At 42.9% G+C, this 25,837-nt stretch overlaps 1 protein-coding gene across 3 annotated transcripts in view; it reads left to right on the top strand.

Moving 5' to 3' along the window:
- MYO5A (myosin VA) overlaps positions 1–25,837 on the top strand; it is a 191,132-nt gene that overhangs the window by 134,170 nt on the left and 31,125 nt on the right. For 2 of the 3 annotated variants that reach the window (XM_039492800.1, XM_039492799.1), the window contains exons 15-26: positions 3,466–3,627; positions 4,708–4,805; positions 5,190–5,276; positions 5,374–5,482; positions 12,709–12,920; positions 13,867–14,023; positions 16,724–16,963; positions 17,559–17,807; positions 18,849–18,942; positions 20,160–20,308; positions 21,644–21,757; positions 25,044–25,187. In XM_039492800.1, coding sequence (XP_039348734.1) covers positions 3,466–3,627; positions 4,708–4,805; positions 5,190–5,276; positions 5,374–5,482; positions 12,709–12,920; positions 13,867–14,023; positions 16,724–16,963; positions 17,559–17,807; positions 18,849–18,942; positions 20,160–20,308; positions 21,644–21,757; positions 25,044–25,187 — 1,815 coding nt within the window. Of the gene's footprint in view, positions 1–817; positions 821–3,465; positions 3,628–4,707; positions 4,806–5,189; positions 5,277–5,373; positions 5,483–12,708; positions 12,921–13,866; positions 14,024–16,723; positions 16,964–17,558; positions 17,808–18,848; positions 18,943–20,159; positions 20,309–21,643; positions 21,758–25,040; positions 25,188–25,837 lie in introns of all 3 variants that reach the window. The other variant, XM_039492798.1, reaches the window with a different exon arrangement.

Here is a 25,837-nt window from a genome sequence, read left to right as displayed (position 1 = left end):
ATGTTAATCTCTGTGACCATGTGAGCTTCTGTGGTGCCTCCTGGGAGTTGGGCATGACAGATCCACAACCACCTGTTCTCCCCTTTGGGCACTGCTGCCCAGCCATGGTGCCTCAGCCACAGGAAGAGACTGTCGGGCACCATGGGGGATCTAGTCTGGCTGAGGAGCATGGCCCACAGGGAAGAATGGGGGCATGAGAGATCTGGAGCTATAACTCCCATAAAGCATGGTGCCAGCTCAGGCAGATGCAGAGATTAATGTCAGCTTGATCCAGTCCTACCTGACAGGGGGCGGCTCTAGACATTTCGCCGCCCCAAGCACGGCGTCATGCCGTGGGGGGCGCTCTGCTGCTCGCCGGTCCCACAGCTCCGGTGGACCTCCCGCAGGCGTGCCTGCGGAGGGTCCGCTGGTCCTGCGGCTCCAGCGAAGCCGCGGGACCAGCGGACCTTCCGCAGGCACGCCTGCGGGAGATCCACCGGAGCTGTGGGACCAGAGGACCCTCCGCCGGCAAGCCGCCCCAAGCATGCGCTTGGCGTGCTGGGCCCTGGAGCCGCCCCTGCTACCTGAAATGAAATGTTTTAATTTTTCCCAATGGAAATTCCACCAAAATAATTTTTTTCCCACAGAAACTTTAGATTTTGGTGGAAACCCCATTATCCAGTGGAAAAGATGTTTCTCTGGAAGTTTTTCAGGCAGCCTTAATTATTAGTAACTCTTCACAGTAGCTTTCAATTTTCTGGTTTAATTCTTGATTTTAATCTACTTTTTGTTGTTGTTATTGCTGCTGTTTTCTGGGTTTGCCATACATATTCAACAGAAGGTAAACCTAAAATCTAGTGCATCACTTATAATTCTAATAATTGCTTACCTCTGCATCATTACAGCTTCTAGGGATTTATGATTTTGGGGAGAAAGTTTGGTCTACTCAATGTGCATGGCAAGCTTGCTTCCCTAGAAGGGCTATGTAATGCACAACTTGAAATGTTAGCCTGCTCTAGAAATTGGTCCATGGCACTTATTCGAGCATGTTTTATTCCAGTGCATGTGTCACACAAGTAATATGTGAGAGTTCTCAGTTTTCATGCTTGCTGCTGGCATGTGTTAGCAGCATGTCTGTGAGATCATCCGAAAAATTCATGTGAAATGAAAAATGCTTGCTTGTTTCCTACCACGTGACTTGTCTGCCCTTTGCTCCGTGTTTTTTCTTCTCTTTGAGCACTGCCAGTGCCCTGTGAAACCAAGAGAGGTGCTGAGCCAGGAAAAGACAATGAAGACTCCCTCAGTAGTGCCCTATTCATATGTACTATCTTTACTTTGATCCTTCAGTTCCAGTGGTAAAGAATTGCTATGTGTTGCCCCCCGTTTTCACACACAATAGCAGAAGATGCCTTTGAAAATGGTGACTTTTAAATTAAGTTGAACATTTTTACACTCAGATCTTCACCTGAGGGGGATAATGAGCCTCATATATTTGATTCCTTAGAAACACTGGCCCATCAGCAATGAAAAGCCAAAGAAGGACACACTCTTTTGTGTTCGTGCCAGTAGCAGACTCATCTGGATGAAGCTTATTAAGGTTCAAATCACAATGGGCTTCCTTACTTGACTGATATAGACCCACAGTTTGTATGAAATGGCTTGGATAAGTCTTTTAGAGATCTAAGCAATTGATACTCATCTTTATTATTAGTTCAAGAATTTCAGATTTCTTCTGGCCCCCATATCGTAACTTTATATTGCCCTGGGCAGCTACATCCTTTTTAAAACACATGAATGCGGGGCTAGCAGACTGCATCACTCTGGTACAGTTCACTCTGATACAGTTGCACGGACTGTTTCATTGATCATGGTGCACACTCATCAAATTTGATAAGGCAACTAATGATCGTTCCTTGTCGGCCATACTTAGCTAATTGCTTTATGTTACTGAAAATGTAATGTTCCTATTTCTTGGGAATAAGAGAACACATGTTAATTTAAAGATTATTCATTCATAGGTAGAAGGGCTCAGGTTTCCTTATTCTGGCAATGTCCTGGAAGCATTATCTGTAGTTGCCTGTATAGTTACTATTGTTTCAGGTTGCTATTATAGCAGAGTTACATTTTGTGGTCATTGTCATTTACAGGTGCTGTGAGGGAGGGAAGGGGACCAGAGTTGGGTCCCAGGGGTTGCTTGGGAAGGCTGTGCAGGTTCTTTCACCATTCTTGTTGATTGCCAGATAGAGTGGATCTTCAGCCAGCTGAATCCATCCTTTTTCTAGCTGATTGGTGTATTTGAAAGCTGTCAGACTGGAGTACTCTGTGCAGCCTTTTGGTCCATTCAGTCTCCTTTCTCAGCTACAGAGGAGCCTGACGCACCACTGGGATGACAGGGGAGGCTTTCCTGATGTTCTCTTCTAGCATCCAAGCTGTCCTATACAGCAGCATGTCCACACTGAGGGAACATCTGTAGCAGTGTGTCACAGGGCCAAGTGTGGTACTGCTGGCGCTGCCCGCCTCAGTTTCCCCTCACCCAGGTTTTGTCTGCCCCTGAGATTCCTATGGCTCAGCCACTTCATCTGGATTACTCTGAGTCCAAGTTCAAGCAAAACGTACTTTCTCCCCGCTTGGGTTCTTCTTCAGCCTCTCCCGGGCTCAGTTCCCAGTTCCTTCTGGGTTACTTTTCTGTCTCTGGGATAGAGCCCTCACTGTCCCCTTAGTTTCCTGTAGGCCATCACTCAGGGCCTTCCACAGAAGCGTGCCCGCTGTCTGTGGTTCCACACTCAAACTGAGTTCTCAGCCCTTTTAATGAAATCACCCAGCTAATCAGGACCAGCTAGGGGAAGCAAGGGGATGGGATGGCTGATGTGACAGAGGTATGCTTGAGCCCAAGTACCCTTAAAGGCATTGCCAACCTGTGACAACGTCACAGACTGGCTGACCTGTGAAGCTATTGCTGGCTCTATGCACAAGACTCAAGTCAAGCCAGAATTTGATGCCAAGACACCCACAAATACAAACAATTTTATCGTTAAATCAGCACACGCTTGCACACCTCACATATGTATGAACGTGTGCTCTGTCTTACTCTGTCCCATCTTCCCCTCCACCAAAAGAAAAGAAAACTGCTTACAGAAAATGAGTTAGGATTCTAACCATCTTATATACTTATAGAAGATAATACCACTCATTCTTTGTACCTTAGCATCAGTACTCTGCTATTTCCATCTGAGGATCTTAAGCGGCACTATAAATAATCAATTAAACCTAAAACTTGTCTGAGGCAGACTAGTACAATTATACCCATTTCTAGATTAAATGGTTTGTTCACTGTATCACGGTCACACAGCAACTCAGAGCTAAGAAAAAGAACCCGGCATCCTCCTCCTCAGACCCCTGCATGACCCTTAGACAGCACTTCTTCCCTTCTAGAATACTCACCCCCTGATTTTGAGAGGTAATTTGTTTTTCCTACTTCTCCACCAGTTTAAGATGCTTTCAGAGTTGTTTCAGGATGAGGGGAAGGCCCTTAGTCCCACCTCAGCAACCTCTTCAGGTCGCATGCTGCTGTCTCGCACTGCTGTAAAACCCGCCAAGGCCAAACCAGGTCAAGCAAGCAAAGAACATAAGAAAACTGTAGGACATCAGGTGAGTTGAACCAGTGACTATTTCCATTAGAATAATCTTTTCCCCTCCCCTTCTAGTGTCTTACTGGTCTCATACTGTGCAGCGGTTTCTTGTGATCACTGCTCAGGAGTGTTGGTTCAGATGGCAGGGCCACCATCATGGCTCTCAGCAATAGATTCAGTTTATCCCACTACCTTTTTCTTTTTAAGAGTTGTGGAATCTTTAGCTTCCATCAGGCATCGCCAACAAATGGGCAGTAGGACCCTGATTAAGGATGAGATACCAGGATTGCTAGAATATTGATAGAAATCTTCAGCAAAAACTATGCAATCACCATAAGAGAAGTAGGCCATGTTTGAGCATGTATACTGCTTTACATTTTTGTAAATGTACCCCAATGTGGGGTACTTCATGTTCATGTATGATACTTTCATGAAGACCTGCTCTCCCAACCTTGCATAGCCACATAAGAAAGCGGCAGTTTACTGTACACAGCGATATAGGATGGCTGCTCTTAAAAAGAACGTGCTCATCTAACTCTGATAGTAACAGTTAGGATTGCTTATAGCTTACAATTTGGACCGTGTACAGTGTTAGGGCCCAATAAAACACACAGTTAGGGCCAGATTTTCAAAAGAACTCAACTCCCAGACTAAGTGACCATGTTTTCAAAAGAGCTTAGCATGTTGGATGCTGAGCTCCTGAGAAAATCTGATCCCTGGTTACCTTGATTTTTCAAGGGTTCTGAGCTCCCACCAACTTCACTTGAAGACAGTGGGAGTTCAGCACCTCCGAAAATCGGCTTGTGTGGTTGCATTTGTCAGAGGCAACGCAAGCATTTGTGTATTGTATGGCAATATGATTGCCGTTGATTCCACAAGAGTGTTGCAGTGTATATTAATTGCTTCCAAGAACCACCAAAATTTATAGTATGGATGCATACACTGGGGCAGCACATAACCAAACTGCTCTATTGAAATTTGGCTTTATATTGGATTTTTCAAGACTATCTCTTTTATTTAATTTAAAAAGTCCCCATTTGAGATCATTTCAAACAAGACTGAGTTACATTTCCTTTTTTTTTTTTTTTTTTTTTTACAGTTTCGGAACTCTCTTCATCTGCTGATGGAAACCCTTAATGCTACAACTCCACACTACGTGCGTTGTATTAAACCCAATGACTTCAAGTTTCCATTCACGTATGTTGGTTCATAAATAGTCTCTGAGAACATAGTATACATCACTCAGCAGTAGAATAGTGTGTCCTGAAAGCATCGGGATACACATAATAATAGCAGATGTTTGGGGCTGGATGGAGAGAAAATGATTAGCTGACAGCTTTGTATTTCTCCTTTATTCTGTCTGAGAACGATTCCCACAATTTCATGATTTTCCATTTTGAATTTGATTCAAAGCTTGTGCTCCTAAAGAATCTGTACTCATGACAATTTCTTTGACTGAAATCTACTAGTTTGCATTTCTAATGTTGTCACCATTTCTGCACTTGTGTTCTCATACAAAACTTGGCTAGAGCTTCACTTAGAAAGTCTGCCATGTGACAGATGTTTTGTTTTCTTATATAGGTTTGATGAAAAGCGAGCAGTTCAGCAGCTCAGAGCTTGTGGTGTTCTGGAAACTATCCGGATCAGCGCAGCTGGCTTCCCCTCAAGGTAGGTTTGTTGTTTTTCAGATTGTTTTCAGAAGAGGCATTTTCATGGAGACAGGTTTCCATTGTATGGCTAACACCCTTTCTGTTTCTTGGTACAGGTGGACGTATCAAGAGTTCTTCAGCCGCTACCGTGTCCTGATGAAGCAAAAAGATGTTCTTAGTGACAGAAAACAGACATGCAAAAATTTGTTGGAGAAGCTGATTCTGGTAGTAGAATTGTAGCTTTTAAAACCTATACATTAGGGCTGTCAATCGCAGTTAATGCACGCGATTAACTCAAAAAAATGAATTGTGATTTTAATTGCGCTGTTAAACAATAGAATACCAATTGAAATTTATTACATATTTTGGATGTTTTTCTACATTTTTCATATATATTGTATTCTGTGTTGTAATTGAAATCAAAGTGTATGTTGTTTTGATTATCATCTTTACAGTGCAAATATTTGTAAACAAAAGAAATAGTATTTTTCATTTCATTTCATGTAAGTACTGTAGTTCAATCTCTTTGCTGTGAAATTGCAACTTAGCAATGTAGATTTTTTTTTGTTACATAACTGCACTCAAAAACAAAACAATGTAAAACTTCAGAGCCCACAAGTCTACTCAGTCCTACTTCTTCTTCAGCCAATCGCTAAGACAAACAAGTTTGTTTACATTTACAGGAGATAATGCCGCCCTCTTCTTATTTGCAATGTCACCAGAAAGTGAGAACAGGCATTTGCATGGCACTTTTGTAGCTGGCATTGCAAGGTATTTACGTGCCAGATATGCTAAACATTCATACGCCCCTTCATGCTTCAACCACCATTCCAGAGGACATGCTTCCATGCTGCTGATGCTCATTTAAAAAAAAAAGTGTTAATTAAATTTGTGACTGAACTCCTTGGGGGAGAACTGTATGTCTCCTGTTCTGTTTTACCCGCATTCTGCCATATATTTCATGTTATAGCAGTCTCAGGGTACGTCTACACTACGGGACTATTCCGAATTTGCATAAACTTTTTTAAAAAGATTTTTTTAAAAAATCGAATGTGGCCACACTAAACACACATTCGGTGGTGTGCCCACGTCCCGAGTCGAGGGCTGATTTCTGATTTCTGACTGTGTGGTAGCCCAGAGTCGCTAATCCCATCATAGTTCCCTCCCGCCCCCCTCCCCATTTCCGGTTGAGATCCCCAGTGCCTGATGGGGCAAAAATCAAAAAATCGGGTGGTGGGTACAGCCTCCTCCCTCTCTCTCTCCTCCCCAGCACAGACACAGACAGACTTTCCCTTTTGTTTTGCTTTTGCTTGGACGCAGAGCAGCAAGCACATAAGCCCTGCTCAGCTCAGCTCCATACAGCTCATGGATGTTCGTGGACTCTCACCTCGTGCAGCGCATATGATATATGCTGAACTTCCCTTGAAGAGGCGAGAGGCGCAGGGGCAGCGCATGAGAGGCGCGCGGAGATGAGGGTGACACACACAAGGACGTGCAAACCGCTGGGCGGCGCGGATCCGGATCTGGATGGGGCAGATTGGGCATTTTGGGATTCATTGAATTGAACGCACCGGGGAACAAGCACTGACTGGTGGGGTTGTGTGTGTGGTGTGGTGGGGACGATTCCCAGCTGCTCTTGACACCGCATGGTGGCTTCATGGCACTTTCATGGAACTTTTGCCTTTGCCCTGAAACCCCTGAAGCCCTGAGACTGAAGATGAGAGCAGCCACAGAAGCGATGAGCGACTGTAGAAGCCAACACCAGACAGCTACCGCCAGTCAGAGACGGTCATCAGTCGGGAAAATCTTTGGAGGGAGGATCTACTGTGGCTGCTGTGGCAAGAGCACTGCTAGTGCTAAAAAAGCAGCTGCTGCTCTGCTTGTGAAGGCAGCAGGACATAGTGGGATGTGGTGCTGGAAGGGGATGATGGAACTGTGGGCCCTAGATGGGGGACATAGGAACCCATACCCCAATCCAGCACCCACCGCACCAGGCAGTAAACCACCGTGGTATTTTCAATGGTGCTGCAAGCTGTGGTGCTGATGGGATCACGGTGACACAAAGGAGGGTCCATCCACGTGATGGCCAGATGATGCACCACGATGCATCATGCTCTCGCTCAGCAGAAGCACCACTCTGCAGCGCAAGACTTCCCCAGGACTTCCCAGACCAGAAAAGAAATAACTGGGGATGATGAAATGCCTGGATGCATCCCTGGGACCAGCCAGCCTGATGGACCCCCCATGGCTCATGAAGCCATACACAGCAGCCTTGGACAGTCATCAGGATCTGTTCAATTACAGGCTGGGTGTGTGCAGAAATGGTGCATTTGGCGATGAACTTGTGACTTCATTACTGGCTCGCTCAGACTCCAGCCAAACCAATGTTATGTCAACTTCCTGTTGCTGCATTCTCCACACCTTGCTGTATTCTCCAGGGAGAGGGAGGGGGGTGGAGGGGCGGGAAAAGGCCAGGCCGGCTGAGCTGGGAGACCTGACACCAGGAGACACAGACAGAAGACAAGAAGATTAGCACCAGAAAGAGAAGGAAGTGCAGCTCATCAAAGCCAGGGTACATGCAGGGTACAGTGTTGTGTGATGAACACCTAACCCCTGATTGACCTTCCCCTTGATTGAACTCCCCCTCCTTCGAGTACAGCTTACTTTAAGCAAGTCATCTAAATTATTTAAAATTATTTTAATTTAAAAAAATTAATTCTTTAATTTATTAAGTTAAAAGGAGGAGTTAAGAGGGGGTGGGAAAAAAGGAGGGAGGAGGAAAGGAGAGTAAAAGAGTAAAAAAAGGGGAATGAGAAAGGGCGGGTGGGCGGAGGGTCCCACGGGTGGCGGGGCGGCTGGGGCGCCCCCAAGGTGGGAGTGGTGAGGAGGGGGGGTGGGTGGGGGGGGAGGGCTGCAGGGGGGGGGTGGGGGAGGGTGCTGCTCAGGGCGCCAAGCGGCACTCTGTGATCTGGCTAGCACCTGAGTTGAGCAGCGCAGGCAGCATGCCAGCAGCCCCCCGCCACCGCTGATGTTGCTGCCGCCCACGCTGATGCCGCCACCGCGCCGGTCTTCCCTTCCTGCGGTCTTCTCTCATCTCCTCTCTGTCCTCTGTCCCACCTGTCTCCCTCCTGTATCCACTCTCCACTCACGTCTCTCCTCCTTTTTTTCACCACGCAAACCACGTCCTTCCAGATGAGCTCTTTCATTCTCTCTCTCATCTCTTCCTCTTTTGAACTCCGCATCTCTCGCTTCTTTCTTTTTGGAGGAGGACCTTGTGCCTAGCTTTTGGGAGGAGGGAGGGACGCTGAAAAAATATTGCATAGAGGCATGGAGATATATTTTTAGATACATTTTTTTTTACAAAACAACTATTCTTACATTTCACAAAGCAAGCACTATTCACCATACATAGCACATGTGATTTCCCTACAAGGTCGTTTCATCTTAATAGACAGGGACTGCTTGCATCTCTGGGGTTATCCATCTCACAGACACCATGGGCCATGGTATTCATTTTGCATCCCCAACGCATGGCTAATACCACAGCTAATACCCCTCCCCCCCCTACATGATGGCTAATACACCCCTCCTCCCCTGCTAACAACAACCTTCCCTCCCCCACCAAACAGAAAAGACTTGGGCTGCCAAGCTCTCCTCCCCTCCTCTCAAGATCATCGGCATTTCACCTCCTCCCTCCCTCCCTGCTGTGCACGCAAGAAATTTTAAAAACCTATTCTGCTGCACCCCTTAGAAAAATGGCCACCCCCTTACTTAAATTCCTGATTTTTAACCAGGTTATCCTGAACGACATCACTTTGCTGAGGATAACAGAACATGATAGGACAATACTCTTCTGAATGGCGCCAGTCCCCGGGACCATGCTTACTGATATGCATGCTATGCATGGAAACCTGATTACGATACACATGGGGCAGCTGCCGGATGCCTTGCCAGAACACCTTCTTCAGCAGCCTTGCCCAGAAACCTTCCTTCAAGGCTTCTGGAGACCTACTGGAGGCTTCAATCTCAATCCCCGAAATGTTAACAAACTTTTCTAAGATGTCTTAACAAATCAATCCTAATAATAAATCTCCTCACAAATGCATCTCATGCAAAAGGCTTGCTTAAAAACACTGTTTGCTATTTGCAAAGGTAAAGCACTCAGATATCCAGCTTCCCATTCTCTGCAAGGCCAATTGCCAGGGCTGGGAGCAGGGCAGGGGTTAGGGGGCCTAAGGCAGGCAAAGGCTGGGGGGTGGCTGCTGCAGTCAGCTGGCTGCTGCCTTCTGCTTCGGTCTGCTCTTCTTCTTCTCTTTCTCTCTTCTCTTCCTCTTATCTCCCCGCCTGCATAATCCTGCAGGACCCTTCAGACATTACACCCCACCCCCCCCCATCAGCAGCCCCAGCTCAGGGGTGGGGTACTTGCCTGTTTTGCAGTGCGACTGTTTTTGTACCTTCTTTTTCTTTCCCTGCTGTTTTGGTTCCGGCTTTTTCTTGTTCTTTCTGCACTTTGTCCACTCTGCTGTGGCCTTTTCCCTGCTGTGGCTTTTCTGTTTACTTCTTTCTTTTTCTTTTCCTTTTTTTTAGAAGCCTTAGTCTTTTTTCATCTTACTTTTTCATTTTCATTCTCCCAGATTAGCGATCATCTCCCCGGCTCAGAATCATCCCGATCAGGGCTCTGCTTGATTTGCTCAGCTGGGCTCTGTGGTCTGCGATGATTGCGTGCTGGACTGTGAGCTGATGAGCTGAATTCTGTCTTCGAAAGGTCCATGAAATGAATCGGTCGAAACGAAGCTGTTGAGAATGCTGTCCAGGCTGTCGGGCTGGGCTGCACAGCCTGTGAGGAGGGTGCACAGAGGCCTGTCCAGAGCGCCAGTGGGCGGTGATAGGCCCAATACCACGAACCACGTGCAGATGCATCCGACGCTATAATACCTTATACCTCAGATGATGAGCCAGCACATGTTGTTCATTTTAAGAACACTTTCACTGCAGATTTCACAAAATGCAAAGAAGGTACTAATGTGAGATTTCTAAAGATAGCTACAGCACTTGACCCAAGGCTTAAGAATCTGAAGTGCCTTCCCAAATCGGAGAGGGATGAGGTGTGGAACATGTGTTCAGAATTCTTAAAACAGCAACACTTCGATGTGGAAACTACAGAACCCGAACCACCAAAAAAGAAAATCAGCCTTCTGCTGATGTCATCTGACTTAGATAATGAAAATGAACATGTGTCAGTCTGAATTGCTTTAGATTGCTATCAAGCAAAACCTGTCAGCAGCATGGAAGCATGTCTTCTGGAATGGTGGTTGAAGCATGAAGGGACATATGAATCTTTAGTGCATCTGGCACGTAAATATCTTGCAATGCCAGCTACAACAGTGCCATGCAAACGCCTGTTCTCACTTTCAGGTGACATAGTAAACAAGAAGCAGGTAGCATTATCTCCTGCAAATGGTAACCATCCTTGTTTGTCTGAGCAATTGGTTGAACAAGAAGTAGGACTGAGTGGACTGGCAGTCTATAAAATTTTACATTGTTTTATTTTTAAAGCAGTTTTTTTACATAATTCTACATTTGTAAGTTCAACTTTCATGATAAAGAGATTGCACTATAGTGCTTGTATTAGGTGAATTGAAAAATACTATTTCTTCTGTTTTTTTACAGTGCCAATACTTGTAATAAAAAATAAATATAAACTGAGCATTATACACTTTGTATTCTGTGTTGTACTTGAAATCAATATATTTGAAAATGTAGAAAACATCCAGAATATTTAAATAAATGGTATTCTATTATTGTTTAACAGTGAGATTAATCGCAATTAATTTTTGTAATCACTTGAAAGCCTACTATAAATATTGCTTGGAATCCTGAATTATACAGATAGTTTTAAAAATGTGTTGCTCCTCCTCTACAAATTTGAAAATAGTCATACGTTATTATTAGTTGATAGGGACTTCAAACAGCAGCCAACACTAGTTTAGGAAAATCATAGTCTCTCTGAGTGTTCTGTTGTTTGCTGGATTGGGTGACATTCACCTTTCTTTTTGAAGCTTTAGAAGCATCAGGCCTTGGCTGCTATTAAGGATCAACAATTCTTTTTATTGTCAAATAAAAATGGGATGTTGCTTCAGTGAGTGCAAGTCACTCCATTGTTGCTGTATGTGGGATGGGCGTTTGATTCTCCGGTCTAGCAGAGGCTGGGAAGACAACAATTTTAAGCCCTGGTGGATGGAGGGACTGCCTCACTTAATTTAACAGCAAGTTGTATTAAACTTGGGGGTATAATCATCCTGGGGATTCCAATACGCAGGAGTCTCTCTTTCCTATTCCAAACAAAAACTCTTCCACCTCCTTAACAGTTTTCAAGTACTTAAAAGGTTGTTACAAGGAGAAGGGAGAAAAATTGTTCACCTTAACTTCTGAGGATAGGACAAGAAGGAATGGGCTTAAATTGCAGCAAGGGCAGTTTAGGTTGGACATTAGGAAAAACTGCCTAACTGTCAGGTTAGTTAAGCACTGGAATAAATTGGAGATTTTTAAGAGAACGTTAGACAAACACCTTTCAGGGATGGTCTAGATCAGGGGTGGGCAATCTTTGGCCCGAGGGCCACATCTGGGTGGGGAAATTGCATGCAGGGCCATGAATGTAGGGCTGGGGCAGGGGGTTAGGGTACGGGAGGGAGTGTGTGGGAGGGGGTGCAGTGTGCAGGAAGGGGCTCAGGAAGGGGGTTGGGGTTCAGGAGGGGGTGCACAGTGCAGGAGGGGGCTCAGGGCAGGAGTGAAGGGAGGAGTGCAGGAGATGGTGGTTCCCTGTTCCCGGCCAATGGGAGCTGCGGGGAGAGATACCCACAAGCAAGGGCAGCGTGCAGAGCTCTCTGCACCCCCTCCCCCATGGTCTGCTTCCAGGAGCGGCACAAGGCCTGCGGTGCCACGGGGGTGGCAATCCCGTGGGCCGGATCCAAAGCCCTGAGGTGCCGGCCCACGGGCTGTAGTTTGCCCACCCCCGATCTAGATAATACTTAGTTCTGCCCTGAGGGCATGAGGCTGGACTAGATGACCTCTCAAGTTCCCTTCCAATCCTATGATTCTATGATTCCTTAATTCCACTTAGCACTGTGAGACCCTGCCACTGCCCTACCACCTCTCAGCTGTCTCCCTGCCCTGGCCCTCCTACACAGAGATGCTCTGTGCAAGCTCCCTGATGTCTCTCTTGCATGTAGCCAGTTTCCAGCCTAGGGGAGCTACAAATTTATGCACAGAACGTAATAAGTTAATAAAAAAAAATCAGCTTCCTTAGCTAATGTAAGTACAGATTTAGCTGAAATACTAAATGGGTAGTTTTACCTCTTTACTGACTCTGCTTTCAATTCAGCCTTTGTGTCTTCTTTTTTATCCACTATTGTTTAATTCTGTTACTGATCATGTATTTCCTCTGAAAACAGAACAAGGATAAGTACCAGTTTGGTAAGACAAAAATATTTTTTCGGGCTGGTCAAGTCGCCTATCTGGAAAAAATAAGAGCAGATAAGCTGAGAGTTGCCTGCATCCGCATCCAGAAGACAATCCGAGGGTGGCTGATGCGAAAGAAGTACCTGCGCATGAGGAAAGCAGCCATCACCATTCAGAGATATGTCAGAGGGTACCAGGCACGATGGTAAGTAGCACACTTGGGGACACTTGCTCTTACATCAGTTCACCTTCCTCTAACTAGGTCATTTAGCTGTGAGAGCATCTTCTGTCTCCTTGTGCTGAGCACTAGGAATTAGTGTTTCAGTGTAATGAAGGAAATAGACTAGAATGTGCATTGCTCTAAGACCAGTACCTGCTTGTTGTGACCTACAGAAAGATGTAGCTATTTCCCAGCTGGATAACACCTAAGAGCAGTCCATGTTCTCTGTTTGTTAGAGTAGAGGAAAAGTAGAGTCAGTCTGCAGGTGGGGCGAGGCAGGACTCTTGCTTAGACTGAATCCTGACCTTCCCTTTTCCTGCCACGAAACCTTGTTAACTTTCCACTGCCCTTCTAATGTGGCCTCTCTCTCCCGTAATGGAAAACCTATCCCTCAGGCCAGGATGCAACAAAGGGGAAACAGGCAGCTAGGACTAGATGGCTGATGTGGGTGATGAGGGAACCAGCTGGAGCAGGGAAGCAGGCAGATACAGAGGAGAGGTGGGAGGGAAAAGGAAAGGAATTAAGTTGGGATGCTTTTCAGTGGTCTTGCTGGAGGTATAAGAATTAAGGATGGACCTGTTTCTGTTGGGGAATGAGTTAGGGAACGTTGATTAATGAAAGCTGCTTTAAAGAATGAGGGAGGGTGATGAGAAACTGAGAAGAGCATGTCAGTTCCCCAGTGCAATTTTCTGAGGATGAGTAAACTGTGCCTGGGGCTTTTAAGGGTTATTTTTTTAATTTTCCCATGCTGCTGTGCAGTATAGTAGTAAGCAAACATTGTACCATTGACAGTACTGCAAATAATCTAGAGTAGAATATGTAGAAAATGTAGCTCTTAAGAACGAGGGTAAAGTTATAGGACTGGAAAAATGTTATTCAGAGCTTATAAATAATAGATGTAAATAACATTTCCACCATTTTTCTTTGCCAGCTATGCCAAGTTCTTGCGAAGAACCAGGGCTGCCATCATAATTCAGAAGTTCCAGCGCATGTATGTGGTTCGGAAAAGATACCATCTCATGCGAGCTGCCACTATTGTGCTTCAGTCACTTTTACGAGGTTACATAGCAAGGAACAAATACCAGCAGGTAAGAAGACCCAGTGTTTCATTATTGCTGTTTCCAAGCACCTCCGGGTTAGCCCATACTGTAGTGTTTCCATGGCGCTCTAAAATGTTTGTGTACAGATTGTCAGACCTTAAGGCACACACTCAGTGCCACTGCATGGCCTGAAATAAGGTACTTGAAAATATGAATAATGTGATACAATGATCAGACAGCCAATCATTATGAGTCCAAATTAATATTGCACGCACACACACACGGACCAGATGACTTAGTAGCTCTTCTTAATCCCTAATTTCTGTGATTCTGTCAAACTCTAAAAGATGATTGAGGATGCTAATTTTGATATTAGTGAGCTGTTGTCTGATAGAATAGAAGATTAAAGCCTTGGCTCTCTTTTTGTTTTTCACTTTTTTCATTTACTTGTGCTGATCTCAGTTTGGTGGGAGGTTGATAGAGTTCTGTCCTAATTATGATGATATGACATTATGTGACTATGTTTAAAGAAAAATTGACTGCCCTCATTTTAGAAATTAGGCTTTGCTTTTAAATGTTTACAGGGGTGGAAGCAGAATTACTGATACATTGGGATTTTGTGAGTTAGACAACATTTTGCACAGCAATTCTACTTGTAAAGATTGTTTTGCATTGAGTTTTTCAAAGGTCAACTCAGCATTCACTGAGAAGTTGTCCTACAGAGTTGTACTTCTTCTCAAGTTAGTAGATGTAAACATAAAAGCCTGCCAGTGCTAGTGTTTGAGAATCTTTGTCTTCTATTGATCAAAAGAATTGGACTGAAGGAATTTCTGGACATTTTTAGATTTGTATTAAAGAAAAAATGTACAAGTATGCATACATGCATGTGTGTAGGTGCACATATACACCCACTCATATATAGTATATCAGTCTAACATATCATTAATGTGAAGGTTATGCAAACAAACAATCAACAGCCAGAAATGCCCGAAAAGTAAGATTTCTCCCCCTGCACTCAGCCGTGTTACACATCCTATGTATTTTATGGTGTACATTATTAGTATTTGTTTTGTTTCTGCTAGCATTCTGAGCACTGTAATCCAGGTTTTATATTACAAATTCCTATAAGAATATGAAAACATTGAGTCTTTTACTAGCCTGACAGATGTTTTTCAAATATACATTAACTTCAGAAAGTAATGAGCTTCCTCATAAAACTGACAGGTACATTGCATCAACATATAGGCTAAGAGCCATCCCCAGGATATGCAGAATAGATGAGTCAACTATTCTAGATTCCTGAAATTGATTGAGTGACTCTTATGCACACTTCCTTTTCTACAGTATAACATCATTTTATAAACCTGTCACATTCCCTTGTAGTAGATATGGGAAATTACTTCTGAAGTCACCATAAGGGCCAGTCAAACTTACCTGTCTAAGGATGGTTCTGCAATTATAGTTAATGGTTCTCCTTAGTAATCACAATTAGAAATTACCTATTATAAAATCCTCCCATCACAGATGGAACAAATGATAAATGTAAGACAGATGCATTGATGTTGAGGAATTTTATTAAGGCCTATGATCCTGGGATGGCTGCAGGAAGAAGCAGGCTTTGTTTGCAGTCCTGGGATTATAGATTGTGTAGTTGTCCTGCTGTGACTAATTGACAAGCTCTCCTTACAGATCACTTTGGTCCATAATGTATGACATGCACATTACCCTATAGAACCTAAACCCTTTAGTTCTAACACTTTAGAGATAAACACTCTCATCCTGTGGAATTTAGGCCCTCTAGACCTTGGAAATCACTAAAACATCCTTAATTCAGCTGTCCAAAAAGTAAATAGAAAATTTGTTTGAATGTGAAAGATTGGTAGCTAAAACAATGATAACTTCAATTCTGACCCATTTTTCTTCAAACCTGAATTGTTTTTATATTTTAATAAAGACTGTCAAGCCATGTTTTGAAATTTCCACTACCAGCCGTTCTGGAATTAGGAGGGTGCAAAATTTCTAATTGGAATAAACGGGGAAGAAAGAATTCCTTTAATGTTTGCAGAACTTCAAAAAAGCTGCATCAATTTTCTTTGATCTTTAGCCAAACAATAAGCATGGAAAAGCATTAAAAAAAAGTTTCTACAAGTTAGGAATAACTAAAGAAGAAAAAAAAGGTGGGGCGGTGGCGGAGAATGGAAATTGGAATTCAACTTGATAAGCTACTACCAACTGTTGAAATGCAGAGGAGCTTCATGTATGTGTGTATATATTTGGAAGATATGTAGTGAGACTAAACAATAAGTTGCTGAATTTACCCATCTGTCCATGTACCAATGACTTCAAGTGGCCTCATAACAAAAGGGTATAGTAAGAGCAAGATCTAGTCATTCCTAGAACTCTAGGGATGGATTTAATGTTTTGTCCATAGGTATTCTATATTCTTGTAATTAACAGGGATCTCACATCAATACAAATGTCCCCAGTTCCTTTGTTCCATCTCTTTCCCTTCATTTTAGTTTTCTCTTGTTTCTTTCCACATCCCTTGCTCCTTAGGTTAATTTATTTATTTATTTTACTTATTTATACCGATTCCTTGGTCCTCTGCTGCCCTTCACCTGCAGTTTCTATTTTCAAATGGCTGTGTCTCTAGTTATTACCTATGTATCTCTTCTTGCAGAATGTTGTTAATTTTGTATAAATACAGTGTGTGGCTTTTTCATCTAATGTTTTTGTTTTTAAACGCAGATGCTTCGAGAGCACAAGGCTATTATTATTCAGAAGCACGTGCGGGGCTGGCTGGCTTGTGTGTGCTACCATAGGAGCTTGAAGGCAATTGTCTACCTGCAATGCTGCTATAGGCGTATGATGGCCAAGAGGGAGCTGAAGAAGCTGAAGATAGAGGCGCGCTCTGTGGAACGGTACAAGAAACTCAATATTGGGATGGAGAACAAGATCATGCAGCTGCAGCGTAAAGTTGATGAGCAGGTAAATGCCCCAAGAGTGAATGATCAGAAGTTTCTCATCATCTGCCTCAATATTTGAACTATGGGCAATCATTGGAAAAATACAGTAATTATTGGGAGCAGAATTTTTCTTTAAAAGGAACCATTTTTCTTCTTTAGTCAGGAGAAATATCTCTTTCCATAGAGGGGAGAGTGGATCAATCTAGATGTGAATCAGTAGATAATGTACCATTCCATACCATTTCCATACATAAGAGTGGCCATACTGAGTCAGACAAAAGGTCCATCTAGCCCAGTATCCTGACTTCCGACAGTGGCCAATGCCAGGTGCCCCAGAGGGAATGAACACAACAGGTAATCATCTGGTGCTCTATCCCCTGTCATAATACACTTTTATCAGGGTGTTGAATGGAAAACAAGTATGTTGATGGGCATGCATGGGCTTTGACATGAAGGTTTGGAAGCTGCTATCTTGCTGGCCAAGCATCAAGTGTTCTGTGGATAAATAGAGTGATTCAGTCTGTCAATATAGCACCTTTCACGAGCACTAACATTCTGATTAAAACAAACCCCAAAGGTATTTTAATGCTAATACGTCTGCATTGTGTTTCGCAAAGAACAAAGACTACAAATCCCTGCTGGAGAAACTAACTAACCTGGAAACCACATACAACACAGAGACCGAGAAGCTGCGGAGTGATGTGGAAAGGCTTCGCATGAGTGAGGAGCAGGCTAAGAACGCCACGAACCGCGTGAACACGCTCCAGGAGGAGATCACCAAGCTTCGAAAGGAGCTGCACCAAACACAGTCTGAGAAGAAGACAATTGAGGAATGGGCAGACAAATACAAACAGGAAACGGAGCAGGTGGGAACTCCCTAGCCCAAAATACCAAAATTTTAGAAACAGCCGGTCTCTAAAAGCCCCATTGGTTTGCTGTTCCTGAGATCTTAGAGATTCACAGTTACTAAAATGATCCTTTTTCTTTTGTTGTTCTTGAGTTGAGTACAGCATATGGAGTAGTACAGGAAGCTTGCTGATTGAAGCACTTCCTAAAACTAGAAACATAGTGAATTGATCTGACCTCAAGCTGAATGTGTCCCCCAAGAACAATGCATCTGTTACTTCCCCACCCACAAGTTTTTGGAAATCTGTGTAGCACTCAGCCTCTATCAAACTGAAAACACGTTGCTTCAAAACAATAAAATAAAACAAACAATTTTCCATTTAAATTTGTTCAAATTTTTGGGTCCTTTGCTAAAGAGAGTTTCCATAGAGCAGTCTTGTAAATGTCTATAGGCCTGGTCTGCAAACACAGTTTTTGTACTGGTATTAATATGTATGTTAGGGGGAGCATTTACTAGTGATACAGTTATACTAACACAACTCTTAATGTGAATACAAGTGTGCTGGTATAAAGGTGCCTTATGCTGGTATAACTGTCCACACTAAAGGGTGTGTACCACTTTGGCTATACCAGTAGGGTTAAAGTGGTACAACTTTTGTTTGTAGACAAGCTCTTGGATCACACCGCCACCAAATTTAAGAGGCATAGGGCAGAGTCATTGAATTTGTTTCTAATCCATGTGTCTTTAGATGCAATACAATTTAAATGCCATCTGCAGATTAAACACTCTGGGCTCTCATGTTCATTGGCCTCATCTGATCAGAAATTCAGTGTGTGCTGCATGCAGGAGAGGGTGCGATTGGGATGTGAATTAAGAAGTGAAGGTGGCACTTTAGCTCACTATCTGATTTTCTGAAGGACAGTTAAAAACATCGCATTTTTGATCTCTTACTACAAGGATGCAGTGGAGTTAGACCCTTCAGAGCTTTAGGTGCACAGATTAAACACATTCCCGTGACTGCAATCTTTATCGTGAGCCAAACATTCTGTTGTTTTTACAGTTGGTATCAGAACTAAAAGAGCAAAACACATTACTGAAAAAGGAAAAGGAGGAGCTGAATCGTCGCATCCATGATCAGGCCAAGGAGATGACAGGTCAGTTCTGCTCTCTTCACTTTCTTTTTTGGCTTGTTTGTTCCTTTGTAAAGTGACTCTCTCTATCCAGGCATTGACACTCAGATCTAATGTGCTGTGGTTTGTTAACTACATTTCCCTTTAGAATGAAATTTACAACTCTAGTATAGGACCATATGTGCTATACAATGTTGACAATTTGACTGTTAAGAATGCCCAAAGCTACATTTAAAAAAAAAAAGTAAACTAGTTCTGGCTGTTAATAAATATAATTAACCCATTGGGGTCAAATGATGAAAAGTGGCCTACTAAATTGTGAATGCAAATTCCATATTTGGATGTGCAGTCTGATATTTGACATACAAAGTGGGTAATTACACACTTAAATTCTTTTTAAATGCATAAACATGGTATTTGCACACTCAAGTTGAGGCAGCTGGGCTCTGTGTACAGAGCTGAAATGTATAGCATATTGTTATCTGGCACAGGACATATGATTTTTGATGATTGCTTCTGAACGTCATCTCTGAAAAAAATATTCATTTCTATTTGGAGAAAACTAATCCCCTTTTATTGCAATCACACACAGACATACACACACATCACCATCTTTGTATGGTTGTCTATTGCTTTTTAAACTCTTGTCCAGCACTAGATTGAACAATTCACTTCGGTCCCTGAATTATCCAGCGCATCGGAGAAAACCACACACAGACCAATGCATATTTTTCTAATAGTGCTCAAACAAGTAACAGGCATATTGTTGCATCTTAGTAAGTGACTTTGTGGTGAGCACCTAACCATAACTGGAAAAAGATTCAGAAGAGCCGAGACTACCCTCGTTTTACATTGAAGTTATGTACAAATGGAGATGCCATCTTCAGATATTAGATTAATACAATACAAAAGCAGACTAGGATAAACAATTTTACTGCTGCCACCCCAAATTATTAGGTGACAGACAATGGAGAAGACTCTATGGAAATGAACCCTTTTAATGTTACCCCAATGGTTTTTTAGTCCTTTGTGTCTTTGATGCAGCACTTTCTTGCAGTGGCACAAATATTACAGGCTTATTTTGTTTTTAAACAGCACAGTTTGTACAGTATCTGTGTTCTTTGCATACTTGTGCACAGTGTCTCGCTTTATACTGTAACTATGGAATATGGACATCACAAATTAAGTTGGTTCCCAAGATGCATCTTGTTCACACTTTGGTATCATCTATTTGGTGACAGAGACCATGGAGAAGAAGCTTGTTGAGGAAACGAAACAGCTGGAGCTAGATCTGAATGATGAAAGGTTAAGGTATCAGAATCTGCTGAATGAGTTCAGCCGCTTAGAGGAGCGCTATGAGGATCTCAAGGATGAGGTGAATCTGATGGTGGTAAGTGGTTTAAAAGATAGCAAAATTATGTGCTGTTTGTGGACAGTATTTTAGCAAAACTTGGTGAAATAACGTCGGGTCAGATTTTGTTCACAGATCCGTGCTTGGGAATTGTTTGCCTGTGTGCCAGAGCAAAATTTGCCCCTTCAACGTTAGCTCTTAATCTGATTGCTTTTGCTCAACCAAAACACTTCATGTCATCTAACCCAGCAGTTCTGAATTAGGGGTCCGTGGTCCCTGGGGCGCCGTGAGCTGGTTTCAAGGGGCCGCAGGGCTCCAAGGCTGAAGCACGGGGCTGAAACCGTGAGCAGAGCCACGGAGAGCCCTGAGCCCCAGCGCTCCCCTGAGAGCTAGAGCCTCGGCAACTCCCGTGGGCTGAAGCTGGGAGTGGAGCTGTGGGGAGCCCTGAGCCCTATTGTTCCCCCGGGATCTAAAGCCCTGAGCCCTGGTTCTCTCACAGGGCTGAAGCCCCAGCTCCTCCCCTCTCCCATCCAGAGCCCTGGTGCCCCACGGGGCAAAAGCCCTTAGCACCCCCACCTGGAGCCCAGCACCCCACTGCCCAGTGGCTGAAGTCCAGAGCCCCAAGCCCCCCCTACAGCTGAAGCCCTGAGGCTCCCCCACACACCCGGTGACTGAATCCAGGAATCCGGAGGCCCCCTCACTGGGCCCTGGAGTTTTTATAGTATGTTGGGGGGGCCTCAGAAGGAAAAAGGCTGAAATCCCCTGCTCTAATCCATTTTTAAACTTCTTTTCGGGGCTTGTGAAGGACTTTTTGTCTCAGATTATGTGGGGGTTTTAAAACCTTTTCTGTTGTTCTTGTTGTAGCTATAGGCTTAGTGATCTCATTTTTACATTGGAGTTTTCAAACATGCTACTGCCCAGATTTTCCTAGCCCCTCAGTTTCATTAATACCAAGCTTACCATTATCAATTTTGCAGTAGTTTTAAAGTTTTTTATGTGTATGTAGCAGGAGGGGGAAATTACAGTGTGGAATACAAAACTTCAGAGGGTCCTTGCCTCTTCTGAATCTTGGGCTGCCACTTCCTTCCCTATAAATGCATGTTTCCTTTTCCACAAAACACTGCTTTATTGCTCACTTCTGCTACTCTCACAAGCAAATTCTCATAATGCGGAAAAAGTTGACCTGTCCCCAGAGTCTTGATTACAATGTCTTTCATATGCCTAGGTTTCAGGTGGCACAGAGGAACCAATATCTCAAATCTTTTCCCAAAGTCATGGTTGCTGTGGAGTAACTCAGAGCACTAGAAGCTAAGCCACTGGGTTATGGGCAGGTGACTATAATGCTGGTACTGACTCATTTTATTTGCACTTCAGAGCATCCCCAAGCCTGGGCACAAAAGAACGGATTCCACACACAGCAGCAATGAATCTGAATATACATTTAGCTCTGAGATTACAGAGACAGAAGACTTACCACTGAGAATGGAGGTAATGTTAGAGAAACTCCAGTACTTTTCACTAATCACTAGCAAATCTATGCCCATCTTTTCTTTGTGACTGGCAAACCTTAGTGTCAAGAATCTAGTGCTTTAGTCTACCATACCCCATTTTCTTTATGAATGGCTGAGTGTATAGTTGTATCTCTGTAATCCTCCATAAAAAGATTTCAGTAAAAATATATTTTTAGTTTTCTTTAAATTACAGTAAAGGACTATAGATAGGGTAGTTGGTCACACAGCTGTCTAATTTACACATGACACAGTTGCCTGGCAACTTTTGCAGGAACAATCAGTTGCTTGCTCAAAAGTGGGCACTCAAAAACAGCTTGAGGCTGGCTGAAAAGCAGCCTCTATACTATGTATTTAAAAGCTGAGAGAGGTACAAGTAGCTAATTATTCTCTCAATAACTGTGCCGAAATAGGAAGGTAGCTACAAATTTCATAGCTGAGTACTACTCAGACTTACAAAACTGTTGCACCAGTGTCACAAAATGTCATGCAATTCTCATGCACTTTGAGTGAAGTTCACTTCAATGGAGACTGGCCACTCAAAGTTCTCTGCATCACTTAACGCCCACATTAAAAGGCTGTATATATGGGCCCTTTTCACTGGGCTGAATTCCACTCTTAGTGAGGGAAACATCATATTGGATTTTTTATTCTATGTGATACAGAAGAAGAAAACTTGAAAGATGCCTCATTACTGTGACCTCAAGTAAGCATTCATTTGAATCCTGGATTATTTGGAATTTTTCCAGAATTATTAGTCAGCTCTTCTACTGCCATAAGCAGTTAGTACTAATTATGGTGTAAATTCACGTGTATCTGCAAGTTGTTCTTAACATATTTCAAGATTCAAAAAAAAGCCCATACACAGAAACTTCTTTTAACGTGACTACAAACATGCCAAAGAGCGTCAGATTCCTGGGCTGGTGTGTGCTATGCTAGTCAGGAGATAGATAGCATTTTCCAGTCAAGCTAGGGATACTTTCTTTTCTTTTAGACTTCGGATTTCACTCTTGACTCTGGGTGGTGGTACAGCATGTCACTCCTTCCTCACCTACTGAATAATGGTGACTTAGAGGGACAGAGTTCGGCTCTGTCAGGTGTCTCCATAGTTGGGTTTTACTGACTGCCATTATTTTTCCTGCAATTCCTCCTTAGACAAACTGTTGAAATCAAGTTATAGCTGGTGCAGATCCTCTAGATGTCATGTTTTTCTACTTCCATTTTTCATAAGACTGGCCATACTGGACTAGACCAGTAGTCCATCTAGTCCTGTGTCCTGTCTTCTGACAGTGGCCCAATACAGGATGCTTCAAAATGAGTGAACAGAACAGGGCAATTATTGAGTGATCCATCCCCTGTCATCCAGTCCCAGCTTCTGGCAGTTGGAGGTTTAGGGCCACCCAGAGAATGGGGTTACGTCCCGGACCATCTTGGCTAATAGCTATTGATGGACCTATTCTCCATGAACTTATCTAATTCTTTTTTTTGAACCCAATTATACTTTTGGCCTTCACAATATCCCCTGTTGTAATGAGTTCCACAGGTTAACTGTGCCTGGTGTGAAGAAATACTTCCTTTTGTTTGTTTTAAAGCTGCTGCCTATTTATTTCATTGGGTGACCCCTGGTTCTTGTGTTCTGTGAAGGGGTAAATAACACTTCCTTATTCACTTTCTCCATACAATTCATGATTTTATAGACCTCTATCATATCCCCCCTTAGTCATCTCTTTTCGAAGCTGAAGAGCCACAGTCTTTTTAATCTCTCCTCATATTGAAGCTGCTCCAGACCCGTAATCATTTGTTGCCCGTTTTTGCACCTTTTCCACTTTTAATATATCTTTTTGGAGATATGGATATGGGTGCCCAGAACTGCACGCAGTATTCAAGACGTGGGCGTACCATGGATTTATATAGTGGCATGATATTTTCTGTTTTACTATCTATCCCATTCCTAATGGTTCCTAACTTTTTGTTAGCTTTTTTGACTGTTGTTGCACATTGAGCAGATGTCTTCAGAAAACTATCCACGATTACTCCAGGATCTCTTTCTTTAGTGGTAATTTACTTAGCAGGACCCGGGCCCATCTTTATGGATAGATGGAAACTGTCATGTGTAGTGGCATGTAATAGCATTTCTCATGAGATCCAAATGTTTTTTCTCACATTGGCTGGCAGCCTTATTTAACTGCTTTTTTATTTTTTTCCAAAATCATGCTTCACAGCAATTTTGTTCTTTTGAATGTTAATGAATAAAGTAACCCACAGGACTGTGAACATGCTTCGGCAGATAGAGAGATTAAATCTCCATTAATTTAACCAGTTAAAAATGAAAGCACGGTTAAACATAAAGGCTAGCAATAGTACGCAGCATCCAAAAAAGTTGAGATAATTTCAAGCCAGAACCCCAAATTTAAACACAGATTCCAGAGAAATTGAGGGTATCTGGAGGTTTTTGTAATTTGTGACCATTATATACTAAAATGTTGTAAATGCTTTGCTTGCCTTATACATGCATAGTTGTATCTTTTCTAATATCCTTTCTAGGCTTTAAAGGACTAGGGTGCACTCCACAGTAACTGCTTAGTCTTCATTGAAACATGATAAGCTATAAAATATTTGCCTCCAACAAGTTCCGTTACAACTTTGAATGACAAATGATGACCTTTACACCAAGATACCAAAAGAAGGCTAGTTGATTAATCCAAGTGTATATAGTGCAGCTACAGTAGTACAAGAAAAAGGGCAGGAAACTTCTGTATGTACCCCAATCACTTCCTTCTGGTCATTTTTATATTTCACACCCCAGTTTATTGGGTTGCTTAATGGTGGGTCCAGATAAAGAAATTATATAATACATTGCTTTTAACTAAAGAACCTAACAATAATAGTTTAAAAAATTAGGCGAAGTTTGCCTGTAGTTAGTTTCATAGTGAATCTAACCACAAATTTATTTCTTTTCTCCCTTCTCCCATCCAAACAAGTAAGAAAAAGAGGTATGATTAATTAGACTTTATGCCTTAGAGTTAGCATCTAGTTCTTTCTGCCTTTAAAGCTCTAGGCTAGATACCTTTTATACTAGTCAATTCCTTTTGAAGGTTAGTGATACATTTTGGATGCCAATATGTAGTTCTCAGAATCAAGTAACATGTATATGCTCCTAATCATCCTGTTTCCCCAGTCTTTCTCCCCTCTCTTCTCACAATACCCTTTGCTCCTGACATGGAATGGTGACCCTTCATGACTCCGCTGTGTTCTTTCTCAAGCAGGAGCCAAGTGAGAAAAAGGCACCACTGGACATGTCTCTGTTCCTCAAGCTGCAGAAACGGGTTACAGAGCTGGAGCAGGAAAAGCAATCCTTGCAGGATGAACTGGACAGGAAGGAGGAACAGGCTCTCCGCATCAAGACCAGGGTAGAGTGCATCTAGCCAGTCACATGAGGACCTCGCATTGTTCCCACCTTAGTAACATATAGACAATTTGGCCTGCTGAATGATTTCTATAAAACCATCTGTTCCATTAGTACTTACTTTGTTTGGCCAAAAGTTACAAGCCTGAGTACCTAAAATCAGGCTCCTAAATCCACGTTGTGGCATTTAAAATAAGTGGGCGGATCTTAGAAGGACAAGGGTGAGGTAATATCTTTTGTTGGACCAACTACTTTTGGTGAGAGAGTCAAGCTTTTGAGCTTGTTTCTGGGCCGATATTTTTTTTTTTTCAAAGTTGCTAAGGAACCCGCTATTAAACTCAATGGGAGCTGAGGGTAATCAGTGCCTTTGAAAATCGTGATACTTATATTAAGCGCTCTAACACTTAACGCTCTACTTAAACAATTCCTTGTTCTCTTCAGTATTTACCTTACAGGAAGAATCAAGCCAAAGAGTTTGGATCTGAATCCATACCCGAAGAGCACGATCGTTCAGATCTGGGGGATTTTTTTAGGCTTGCCTCCGATTTATATTCTTGAAATACTTTTTTTGGCAACTCTTTCTCATTTCCCTTCTGTTGATGGATTTCTTGAGCCTCTTTGCATTTAGTATTTCGAGTAGATCTTCTCTGTCTC

The sequence above is a fragment of the Mauremys reevesii genome, linkage group 10, assembly GCF_016161935.1.
Source record: "Mauremys reevesii isolate NIE-2019 linkage group 10, ASM1616193v1, whole genome shotgun sequence".
Taxonomy (NCBI): domain Eukaryota; kingdom Metazoa; phylum Chordata; order Testudines; family Geoemydidae; genus Mauremys; species Mauremys reevesii.
The sequence above is the reverse complement of the archived record's forward strand: the minus strand, read 5'-3'. Positions and strand labels throughout refer to the sequence as shown.